This window comes from Myotis lucifugus, unplaced genomic scaffold (assembly GCF_000147115.1).
Source record: "Myotis lucifugus unplaced genomic scaffold, Myoluc2.0 scaffold_299, whole genome shotgun sequence".
NCBI lineage: Eukaryota > Metazoa > Chordata > Mammalia > Chiroptera > Vespertilionidae > Myotis > Myotis lucifugus.
Window position 1 is genome coordinate 1,039,931 of NW_005871347.1, and position 11,579 is coordinate 1,051,509.

Here is an 11,579-nt window from a genome sequence, read left to right on the forward strand (position 1 = left end):
AGGAGAGAAGGGAAGGGAAGGGGAGGGGAGGTTTGAGGGGAGGGGAGGGGAGGGGAGGGAAGGGAAGGGAAGGGAAGGGAAGGGAAGGGAAAGGAAGGGAAGGGAAGGGAAGGGAAGGGAAGGGAGAAGAGAAGAGAAGAGAACGCACGCAACGATGGGAGAGAATCATTGATCAGAGGCCTCCTGCACACCCCACACTGGGATTCAAGCCCACAACCTCGGCATGTACCCTGACTGGGAATTGAAACATGACTTCCTGGTTCATAGGTTCAAGCTCAATCACTGAGCCACACCCCGACTGTATTGTCTTAAGGAAGCCAGGGAGGCTCAAATCTAGGAGAACACAGAGGTAAAAATCTTGCGATTCGGGCACCATCTACAGGAAAATAGTAGAAATACTTCTTCAGAGATAAATGAGAAAGCAAAGGAGGACAGCAAATACCATGAAGGGCTGCAGTAATGACAATGACCAGAAAGAAAATGAAAAGTCCCCAGAAAGCAGGTCAGAACACATGGAAATGTGATATAATCTTGACAGATTTCAAGATTGCAGTTCTGAAAATACTCAATGAGATATGAGAAAATAATGACAGACAACTGAGTTCATTCAGAAAACAAATCAATGAGCAAAATGACTACTTTACCAAAGAGATTAAAACTTCAAAGAAGAATCAATCAGAAATCCTAGAAATGAAGCCTGCAATTAGGAGATTAAGAGTGAACTACTGCAGCCCATCTGCAGCCGCGCTGTTGCTGTCTATCTCCAGCTGCCCAGCCTGGGGCTACAGGGGCCACAGGGAACTCGCCTCCAGTGGCCAGGGCAGCCCAGAGTGCGAGACCACCTTGCCTCACTTATGAACCTGCTGAAGAAAGAAGCTAAGTGCTGTGAGAAGAGAGGAGATGGGAAAGAGTTCAGAAGGCCTAGAAAGAGACAGGTGGAAGAGGCACTGGGCAGTTTACTAAAATAGTGGGCTTTAGGGTTAATCCCTCTGACCATTCCAGCGCAGACTATTTTCCTGAAGAAATGTCAAATGGAATGTGAGGAAAGAGGAAGAACAACTATTCCTACCATGTATCTCCTGTCACCTTTGTGAAAAGTTCAGCTCATGCACAATAATATTTTTAGACGACAACACTATTTGTTAGTAAATCTCAGAATTGCCCTGCAATGTGCAGCATTAGCAATATATTACCACATAAAACACAGGCCCAGCCCCTGGCAGAGGGGCTCGGATGGACAATGGGCGCAGTTGGACAGGATAAAGAACCTGTGCACCCAGCGAACAGAGGATAATGCAGCAGTGAGTGCTCCCCAACACTTGAGGTCATGACAGGGTTAGGGGTAAGTGCCCAGTCGGGAGATCATGTTGACTCCGACATCCTAGAGGACTTGGAAGCAGGCCACCATTTACGGTGTGACACAGCCACAGTGGGAGCAGCTGCGGACCCGGCCTCCAGGGGCCAGACACCTGAGCTGGACTCCCCAAGCTGCCACCAGTAATCCAGCGATCCAGAGATGGCAAAGCCACCATGCCCAGCTGCCACGGCTGCTGGGAGTAAGAGGAGAGGCCAGATGCTGCAGGAGTGCTCTGCAATGTGCACACTTGATTCTCGCTATGCTCCCGCCCACCACCGCCCCCTCCCCCCTCCCCCCCCCAGCCGCCCCCAGCCTGTTTAGGGCCACTTTGAGCAAAGGGTGGCAGTGAGAGTGAGGGGGTGGGGAGAGACAGGGACGGGGACAACCAGGACAACGGGACAAAGGAGACGATGGGGACAACACAGTCAGCAGCTGCAGGGGTGGAGCAGGGGCCCCGGGATCTTGAAAGCAGTGGCAATGGAGCTAGTAACTGTTCCCCATTTGCAGATGTGCTGAAGTGTTAATGACTCCAACAGCAGCAGAAATCCCAGAGAGGATGGAGAAAAGACTCCCCCTGAGCTGGAGCACCTCCAGGACTTTGCACTTTCCTTGAGGAAAGGAATTTGATCTCCTAGACCAGCGGTTCTCAACCTGTGGGTCACGACCCCTTTGGGGGTCGAACGACCCTTTCACAGGGGTCGCCTAAGACCATCCTGCAAATCAGATATTTACATTACGATTCATAAGAGTAGCAACATTACAGTTATGAAGTAGCAACGAAAATAATTTTATGGTTGGGTCACAACATGAGGAACTGTATTTAAAGGGCCAGAAGGTTGAGAACCACTGTCCTAGACTAAGGGACAAGCCAGACACCCTGTTGGGGGCCTCGGAGGACCGGAGGCCACATGTGGAACCCACAGACTATAGTTTGCTCTGCTACAGCCTGGATAAAAGTACAGGCTCAGTTGCCTGTACCTAGAGGTTAAGCCGCCCATGTGGGGCGGGTAACTCTCTCCTGTACCATCTAGGGAGACTGGACAGGAGGTGTTTGTGGCCAGAGAAGATAAGGATCGTCCACCGCACTCAGCCTCTACGGTTCTTGGGTGTGGCCAGTGAAGAGGAGCCTCACGGCACCTGGCACCTGACTGTGGCTTCCAGAGAACTACATGGTGGATTTGGCTGGTGCCTTCTTCTCCATGGACATGGCTCCAGAGAGTCAAGGACAGTTCGCTTTTGCATAGAAGGGTTGACAGGACCCTACCATGTGTCAAGGTTTGATGGCACGGGATTTGGCTGCCTGGGGCGGCCACGGTGCCAATGTTTCATTGTGTTAACAATGTTGTATTAACCTCTAATTCTCTTGCAAATTTGAATGCAGCTCCCAGCAGTTGTTGCAGACCTATGATGGTTGGTCTTTAGGAGTACTGGTGAGTGTCCAGTTCCCCACTGAGCGCCGATGTTACGGCCATGTGACTGCTATCCTGGAAGGGGCAATGTGGAGTTGAACCCCAGAAGCAGAGGGTACCTTGTGGAGAGCTGATATAGGGGTAAGCCTCAGACTGACCTGTGGGCAAAGTCAAAAACAATTCCCAGCTTAGAGGGCACAGTCCTCTTAGCATAATTAGGCTTGACCTTATGAGGCTCTCTAGATCTTATCTGGGAAGCTAATGGGCTGAGGGTGCAGGAAGTGTAACTATGGTCAAAACAAGTGAAACTCACAAGAACTGTGTAACTCTAGAAACCACTACCTTGTTTACCTCTCACTATAAAATAAAGGCTCAGCTTGCCTTGGGATCTCTCTCTGTGGCCTCAGCCAGGCACAGGGAAGATCCACGGAGACTAAGCAAAGCTAGAGAGTTCTGAACGCTGTCTCTGTGTAAATCATTCTTCGCCGACTCTGTCCACACCTTTGGGAACCCCTGGACCGCTGGGGCTGGCCCCCAGAAGTACCTAGCTGCCAAGAAGGTAGTCATCCAAGAGAACAGAGGAGAGCACCCATCAGGTTTTAGTCCCAGTTATAGAAAAAATCTGGGAGCCAATACTCTCTCATAGAGAGACAAGTGGCAGTCTGTGTGCTGCCTTGTAAGCCCGTGTGACCACGCCCATGTTGAGGGTGGCACAAACCCCATTTGAATAAAGTAGGAGTTGGGGGCGGTATTTCCAACAGAGGGAAGCGGTGAAGACCAGCCCTCTGTCACAGGAGTTACAGGCCTTGTGAGGTCCTGTGACATGTGAGACCCTATGAAGTGATAAAGCTCGAGTGGAGGAGCTATTCCCTAGTTTGTTCTGAGTGGGCATGTCATCCTCACAGAGGCCATATGTGCTAAGGACGAGTCAAGTAGGTGGAACCCTACTACACGGACAGCTGTGACTGTCCATTTGAGTACAGATGAACTGTGGTTTGATTCAGATACTGGACAGAGTAGCCCTTTGGCCATTAGAAGGACAGCTTGGCTGTCTTTGTGGTACTAGCAACAGTGGCAAGTAGGCCATCATCCTATGTGGGGACAGGAAATGTGAACTCCACCAAGGGGTGGAACCTACAAGTTTTGCTATTAGGGCCCCACATATGAGTACTGGTCATAGCATGTTACAGTTTGTATTATTATTGTGAACTCTGTGTTTAGGGAGCTGGCAAGTAGGCAGAGTGCCCCTAGGTGGCCATCCAGCGTAAGAGGTGCAGCATGGGAACACTGTCAGAGTATCCCGGATGCTCAAGGCCAAGTGGAGTGTAGAGGCCTTGTTCAGAACATGCTGGATGTCCAAGGCCATGTTGAGCATGGAAATCTTAATCAGAACGTTCATGGCTAAGATGCTATAGATGCTATGTGCAGGTGCAAGGATGTAGTAATCCAGAATGCGCAAGCGTGCCCTTCTCTAACCCAAATGATTGATGTCACTATTTGGAAAGAAGCCTCTTTTGTCTAAGTGTTATTAAAGTATGGTACTGACCAGCAAGTTAGTGAGCTCATATGCAGCTACTATGATAGGCTGTGGGTCCAGAAGCAGTGCACGGCTGCTCAGATAATAGCTCCTATGTTGGAGGCTGCTACTATGTAGGAAAGGAGGTATCTCCGTTACCTAGCCAGTGTGTGGCTACCTACTATATGGGACTGTTTTGAAAGACTGTTTTTTTTTTTTTTTTAGTAGCTTCTTGATAGCAATGGCTACATGGCCACTAGCTTCTACAATAAAGACTTTCTTATACAGCCCCCCTCCCCCCAAAAGAGTAAACTACTGAGCATAGAAAATAGGACCAATGAGATAGAGGAAAGAACTAGTGATATCAAAGATAGAAACCAATAAATGACACAGAAGGAAGAGAGAATTAAGAAAAATGAAAGAGCTCTATGAGACCTATTTGACTCCATCAGAAAAAGGCAATATAAGAATTGTAGACATTCCAGAGGAGGAAGAGAGGGAGCATGGAATGGAGAGTCTATTAAAATGAATGGTGGATGAGAACGTCCCAAATCTATGGAAAGAACTAGATCCTCAAATCCAAGAAGAATACAGAACACCTCGTTACCTCAATCCAAAGAGGTCCTCTTCAAGGCACTTGGTATCAAAACTGTCAAAAATTAATGACAAAGAAAAAATTCTCAAAGCAGCCAGGGAAAAGAAGGAAGTGACCTACAAAGGAATAGCCATCAGAATTCCATCCGACTTCTTAGCAGAAACTCTACAAGCCAGAGGAGAGTGGAACCAAATATTCAAACTCCTGAAAGAGAGAAATTACCAGCCATGAATAATATATCCAGCAAAAGTATTCTTTAAATATGAATGAGAAATAAAGACATTCTTGAGAGATTTTATCACCATGAAACCTCCATTGCAGGAAATATTCAAGGGAGATATTCCACCTGAAGCAAAGAACATAAGGTCACAACACAAGTTCACCAAAAAACTTACAGAGCCAACAGGAATAATTTGTGACAATAAAAATATCCATTTATAATTAAAACAATAAACTAGGAATAGAAGGAAAGTACCTCAACATAATAAAGACCATATATAATAAACTCTCAACTAATATCATACTCAGTGGTGAAAAACTGAAAGCTTTTCCTCTAAGATCGGGAACAAGACAAGGATGCCCACTCTCACCACTCTTATTCCACATAGTGCTGGAAGGCCCAGAGCAATAAGGCAAGAGAAATAAATAAAAGGCATCCAAATTGGGAAGGAAAAGTGTCACTTTTTGCGGATGACATGATTCTGAATATAGAAAACCCAAAGACTCCACCGAAAAACTATTAGAAACAATAAACAAATACAGTCAAGTTGCAGGATACAAAATCAATGTGAAAAAATCCATTGCCTTCCTATATACTAACAACATAACTTCAGAAAAAGAAATGAAAAAAAAACAATTCCTTTTGCAATTGCAACCCCCAAAAATAAAATACCTAAGAATAAACTTAACAAAGAACACAAAGACCTATATGCTGAAAGTTACAAAGTGTAATTAAAAGAGACTGCAAAAGTCATAGCAAAATGGAAAAATATTCCATGTTCATGGATTGGAAGAATCAATATAATTAAAATGGCCATATTGTCCAAAACAATGTACAGATTTAATGCGATCCCCATCAAAATCCCAATGTCATTTTTTAAAGAAATAGAACAAGAAACCATCAGATTTGCATGGAACCACAAAAGAACCCGAAAAGCCAAAGCAATCCTGAGAAAAAAGGAATGAAGCTGGAGGTATTATACTACAGAGCTACAATAATCAAAACAGCATGGTATTGGCAGAGAAATAGATATACCGATCAATGGAACAGAATAGAGAGCCCAGCTATAACACCACATGTCTTTGGACAGATAATTTTTGACAAAGGAACCAGAAATGGTATCAAGCTAGTCTTTTCAATAAATGGTGCTGGGAAAACTGGAAAGCCACATGCAAATGAATGAAACTGGATTACAGTTTGTCTCCATGTACAAATGGATCAAAGACCTAAACATAAGACCCTAAACAATGTTACATAGAAGACAATATAGGTACCAAACTTATGGACCTTGGCAGTAGAGAATATTTTATGAACTTGACCCCAAAGGCAAAGGAAGTAAAGGCAAAAATAAATGAATGGGACTATATAAAACTAAAATGCTTCTGCACAGCAAAAGAAACAACAAAACAAAGAGGCAGCCACCCAGGTCGGAGATGATATTTGCAAACAGTACCTCTGAGAAAGGTTTAATTTCCAAATATATAAAAAACTTGTAAAACTCAACAACAAACAAACAACCCAATCAAAAAGTGGGCAGAGGGCCCTAGCCGGTTTGGCTTAGTGGATAAAGCATTGGCCTGTGGACTGAAGGGTACTGGGTTCGATTCTAGTCAAGGGCACATGCCTAGGTTGTGGGCTGGATCCCCAGTAAGGGGCATGCAGGAGGCAGCCGCTTCAATGATTCTCTCTCATCATTGATGTCTCTCTTCTTTCTTCCTCTCCCTTCCTCTCTGAAATCAATAAAAAAATATGTATTTTAAAATATATTTTATTGATTTTTTTACAGAGAGGAAGGGAGAGAGATAGAGAGTTAGAAACATCGATGAGAGAGAAACATGGATCAGCTGCCTCCTGCACACCTCCTACTACGGATGTGCCTGCAACCAAGGTACATGCCCTTGACAGGAATCGAACCTGGGACCCTCCAGTCCGCAGGCCGATGCTCTATCCACTGAGCAAAACCAGCTACGGCGAAAATATATTTTTTAAAAAAGGTGGGCAGAGGACCTGAAAATACACCTTTCCCAAGAAGATATACCAACAGCCAATAGATACATGAAAAGATGTTCAATCTCACTGGCAATTAGGGAAATGTCAATCAAAACTACAATGAGATAGCACCTTACACCTGTTAGAGTGGCCATTATCAACAAGACAATCAATAACAAGTGTTGGAGAGGCTGTGGAAAAAAGGGGACCCTCATTCACTGCTAGTGGGACTGTAGACTGGTATAGCCACTATGGAAAGCAGTCTGGTGATTCCTCAAAAAATGAAGAATAGAGCTACCATACAACCCAGCAGTCCGTCTCCTGGGTACATGCCTGAAAAACTCGAATTCATGTAGTCACAAAGATATAAGCACCCCTATGTTCATTGCAGCATTATTCACGGTAGCCAAGACATGGAAACAACCAAAGTATCCCGCAACAGAGAACTGGATAAAGAAGATGCAGTACATATACAGAATGGAACACTACTCAGCCATAAGAAAGGATGAAATAGCACCACTTGAAGCAATATGGATGCACCTTGAGAACATTATGTTAAGTGAAATAATTCAGTCAGAAAAGCTAAAAACTATATTAGGTCATTCATATGTAGGACGTAAAACTGAAACTCATGAACACAAACAGCAGTGCGGTGGTTACCAGAGGGAAGGGGAGAGGGAAAAGGGGTTCCTAATATAAGGTGACAGGAGATTTGACACTGGGTGGTGGGCATGGAGTGTAATACATAGATATTGTAACATAGAAACCCACACCTGAAACCTGTATGTTCATGTTGACCAATGTTACCCCAATCAATTTAATAAAAATATTAAAATCATAAAAAAAGAGTGCCATCTATATTTCTAGCTTGGGTGATATGGTGGATTGTTGCGCCATCAAAAGAATCTAATCTAATAAAAGAGAAGCATGCAAACTGACCATCCTTCGCTATGCCCCAAGCCATGCCCACCAGACAATCAGAGTGACTATATGCAAATTAACCCAATCAAGATGGTGGCTGGAAGCCACGGAGCTGGAGCAAACAGGAGGCTTGGTTGCCCTGGCAATGGAGGAAGCCAAGCTTCCCGCCTGCCCTGGCTGGCTGTGGCCTCCACTAAAGGCAACAAAGTTTCAAATATAGAAGATAAATAAATCCCAGATACCTGCTTCCAGCCAGCCTCCACTGGGAGGTTGGGTGGCTGGGGGCCGTGGCCAGCCTGCAAACAGTCATCAGCCCCTTATCCAGGCTGGCCAGCCACCCCAGAGAGGACTCCCACCTGAAGGGGCTGTGGCCAGCCTGCAAACAGCCATCAGACACTTACCCAGGCTGGCCACACCTTCATGGAGTGAGGGTCCGTGCTGGGAAGCTTGTCAGCCTGCAAACAGCCATCAGCCACTCACCAAGGCTGCCAGGCACCCCAGCAGGACCCCACTCCCTGAAGGGGGTGTGGCCAACCTGAAAACGGCCCTCCGCCCCTCACCCAGGCTGGCCAGCCACTCCAGCAGGGACCCCACCCTGAAGGGGGTGTGGCCAGTCTGAAAACAGCCCTCAGCCCCTCACCCAGTCTGGCCAGGCACCCCAGCAGAACCCCCACCCTGATCCGGGATACCCTTCAGGGCAAACCAGCCAGCCCCCACCCATGCACCAGGCATATAATAAAAGGGTAATATGCAAACTAACCCTAATAGCAGAACGACTGGGAATCACTGGTCACTATGACACACACTGACCACCAGGGGACAGACGCTCAATGCAGGAACTGCTCCCTGGTGGTCAGTGAGCTTCCACAGGGGAAGCTCTGCTCAGCCACAAGCCAGGCTGATAGTTGCCAGCACAGCAGTGATGGCGGGAGTCTCTCCTGCCTCCTCAGCAGCGCTAAGGATGTCCGACTGCAGCTTAGGCCTGGTCCCCGCTGGCAAGTGGACATCCGGGCTGCCAGAGGGATGTCTGACTGCCAGCTTAGGCCCAATCCCCTGGGGAGCAGGCCTAAGCCAGCAGGTGGACATCACCCAAGGGGTCCCAGACTGCCAGAGGGCACAGGCCGGGCTGAGGGACACCCCCCGCTCCAAGTGCACAAATTTTTGTGCACCGGGCCTCTAGTCTATAATAATAAAAGCGTAATATGCTAATTAGACTGGACATCCTTCCGGATGAAGCCGGGACTGCGAGGGAAGCCTGGGTCCCAGGTGCCAGAGGGAAGCCTGTGCTGGCAACTGGGAGAAGGAACGCCTACTCTTGCATGAATTTTTGTGCATCGGGCCTCTAGTTGGAGAATAAAGGAGGGGAAGTATGTCCAAAAAGGAATATTCCCGAGTTTTAAATATACTATTAGAGGTACCTATGGGTGGGACATACGGTGGAAATTTCCAGTGGGCAACTGGATTATCAAGTATTAAAGAAAGATTTTATATATTATCAATCATGTCATATGTGATATCATGACAGTAAAAGGTTGAAAGGGGACTGGGCTAAATCTACCTTCTAAAGAAGAAAAGGAACCTACAAAGGAAATGAGAGAAAAAAGGGAAAAAGGGATTTCAGAGAGAAGTGACACAAAAACCAAGGAATAAAAGCTTTTAAGACAAAAGTCACACCAAACGTACAGCATTAAAATCAGTAGCTATTTTAGGTTTTCCAGATTTCCATGTTTACTGGAGGGAGTTTTAAGGAGAGGCAAGGAAAAGTTTACCTGATTTACTGAATTTAAGATAGAAATGTATACACTGAGGATGAAGAGGAAGTGGATAAAGCACACTGAAGCAGACAACAGCGGCAGATGCAGGCGGGTCCTCAGCAGCAGCAGACAGTCACAAGGAGAGCGGGGTCCTCCACAGCATCGTGCCGCTTTCCCTGGAGCTGGGACAAAGCGAATGAGAATGACACCTGCTACAGGGAAGTTGGGTGGCAGGAAGCAGGTAGCAGGTGATCTTGTTTGATGAGCATGAGGCTACTGAAGAAGGTGAGAAGAGTGGCTGAGAACTGGGCTTAAGGAGAGTTTGTCTGGAACAGTTTATCAGGGGAATGGGAGAGGGAGATGTCCTGAGATAAAGGACAGATTAGAGACATGGCAGGTCCAGTGGAGATTTTAGACCTTAAACTTGTAATGACACAAGTCACCATCCTATCTAATAATAGCCCAAATGGTAATTGACCGTACCTTTGCTACGCCTCCCATTGGCTAATCAGCACAATATGCAAATTAACTGCCAACAAAGATGGCAGTTAATTTGCATATACCGGCTGGGAGCGAAGCAAGCCAGGCGGCGGAGGCGGGAGCAAATCAAGCTGGGCAGCTGAGGGAGGGGGGAACGAAACAACCCGGCTGGGGGGCCGAGGGAGGGGGGAACGAAACAACCCGGCCGGGCGGCTGAGGGAGGCGGGAACGAAACAACCCGGCTGGGGGGCTGAGGGAGGCGGGAACGAAACAACCCGGCCGGGGGGCTGAGGGAGGCGGGAACGAAACAAGCCGGACATCCCCCGAGGAGTCCCAGACTGTGAGAGGGCACAGGCCGGGCTGAGGGACCCCCCTCCCAAGTGCACAAATTGTTGTGCACCGGGCCTCTAGTATTTACATAATACTTGAAACTGCTAAACCATTTTAGATGAGAGGGAAACACAGCTAGGGATCCGCTGATGAAGAGCAGGAGAGTCTGGGAAAGGGACTATCTGCTACTGCATCTTACATTGAAGAGGAGGAAGAAAGACTAGGAATGGTCTGCCTGGAAGGAACGATGCAGGGACAAGAAAACAGGTCCAGAAACATGGAGGCATGGAGCAGATGAGGCATCTCAGAGGGAAGGAGGGAGGAGGTGGGGAGAGATTAACCAAAGAACTTACATGCATGACCCATGGACACAGACAATAGTGCAGTGCAGGCCTAGGTGGGGGGAGGGGAAGGGGGAGCAGGGTAGAGGGGGTCAGTGGTGGAAAATAAGGGGATATCTGTAGTACTTTCAAAATAAAGATACATTTTTAAAAAAGGAAGATAAAGTGACTGTCCCCAAGAGGTCACCTAAGAGCAAAAAAGCCAGTAGCAAACAGTATAACAGGTATATGACAATGATGTTAAAAATTTGCACAGAATATTATGGCTGTTTCTTGAAAAGAAAGGCTGACTGACATATTTGAATTCTGTGAAGTATAAAGCAAGGAGACGGCAAAGACATGGTCTCTCACCTTGGGAATGATGGCCAAGTTCAATGCACATAAGGGGAGGAGGGAGAGGACAGAAACCACAAACAATGACACTATTATTGAACATTTAAAAAGTTAGGGACTAGCCCTGGCCGGTTTGGCTCAGTGGCTAGAGCGTCGGCCTGCAGACTTGCGGGTCCCAGGTTCGATTCCGGTCAAGGGCACATGCCTGGGTTTCGGGCCCTCCCTTCCTCTCTGAAATCAATAAAAATATATTATATATAAAAGAAGTTAGGGACTAACCAGCCCGCCACAGGTTTTTTTCTTAAAGTTATATAATATAGACTTAAAACAATGG

At 46.8% G+C, this 11,579-nt stretch overlaps 1 protein-coding gene across 23 annotated transcripts in view; it reads right to left on the reverse strand.

The window, feature by feature from the left end:
• CCSER2 (coiled-coil serine rich protein 2) overlaps positions 1-11,579 on the reverse strand; it is a 190,774-nt gene that overhangs the window by 35,411 nt on the left and 143,784 nt on the right. The window contains exon 8 of one of the 23 annotated variants that reach the window (XR_002831997.1): positions 9,777-9,943. The exons of 19 other annotated variants lie outside the window; for them this stretch is intronic. Coding sequence is in view for 3 of the 4 variants with exons in the window: in XM_023763743.1 (XP_023619511.1) it covers positions 4,994-5,081 (88 nt within the window). In the remaining variant the exon portion in view is untranslated. Of the gene's footprint in view, positions 1-4,947; positions 5,082-9,776; positions 9,944-11,579 lie in introns of those variants that run through there. 3 more of the 23 variants (XM_023763743.1, XM_023763740.1, XM_023763745.1) reach the window with 3 other exon arrangements.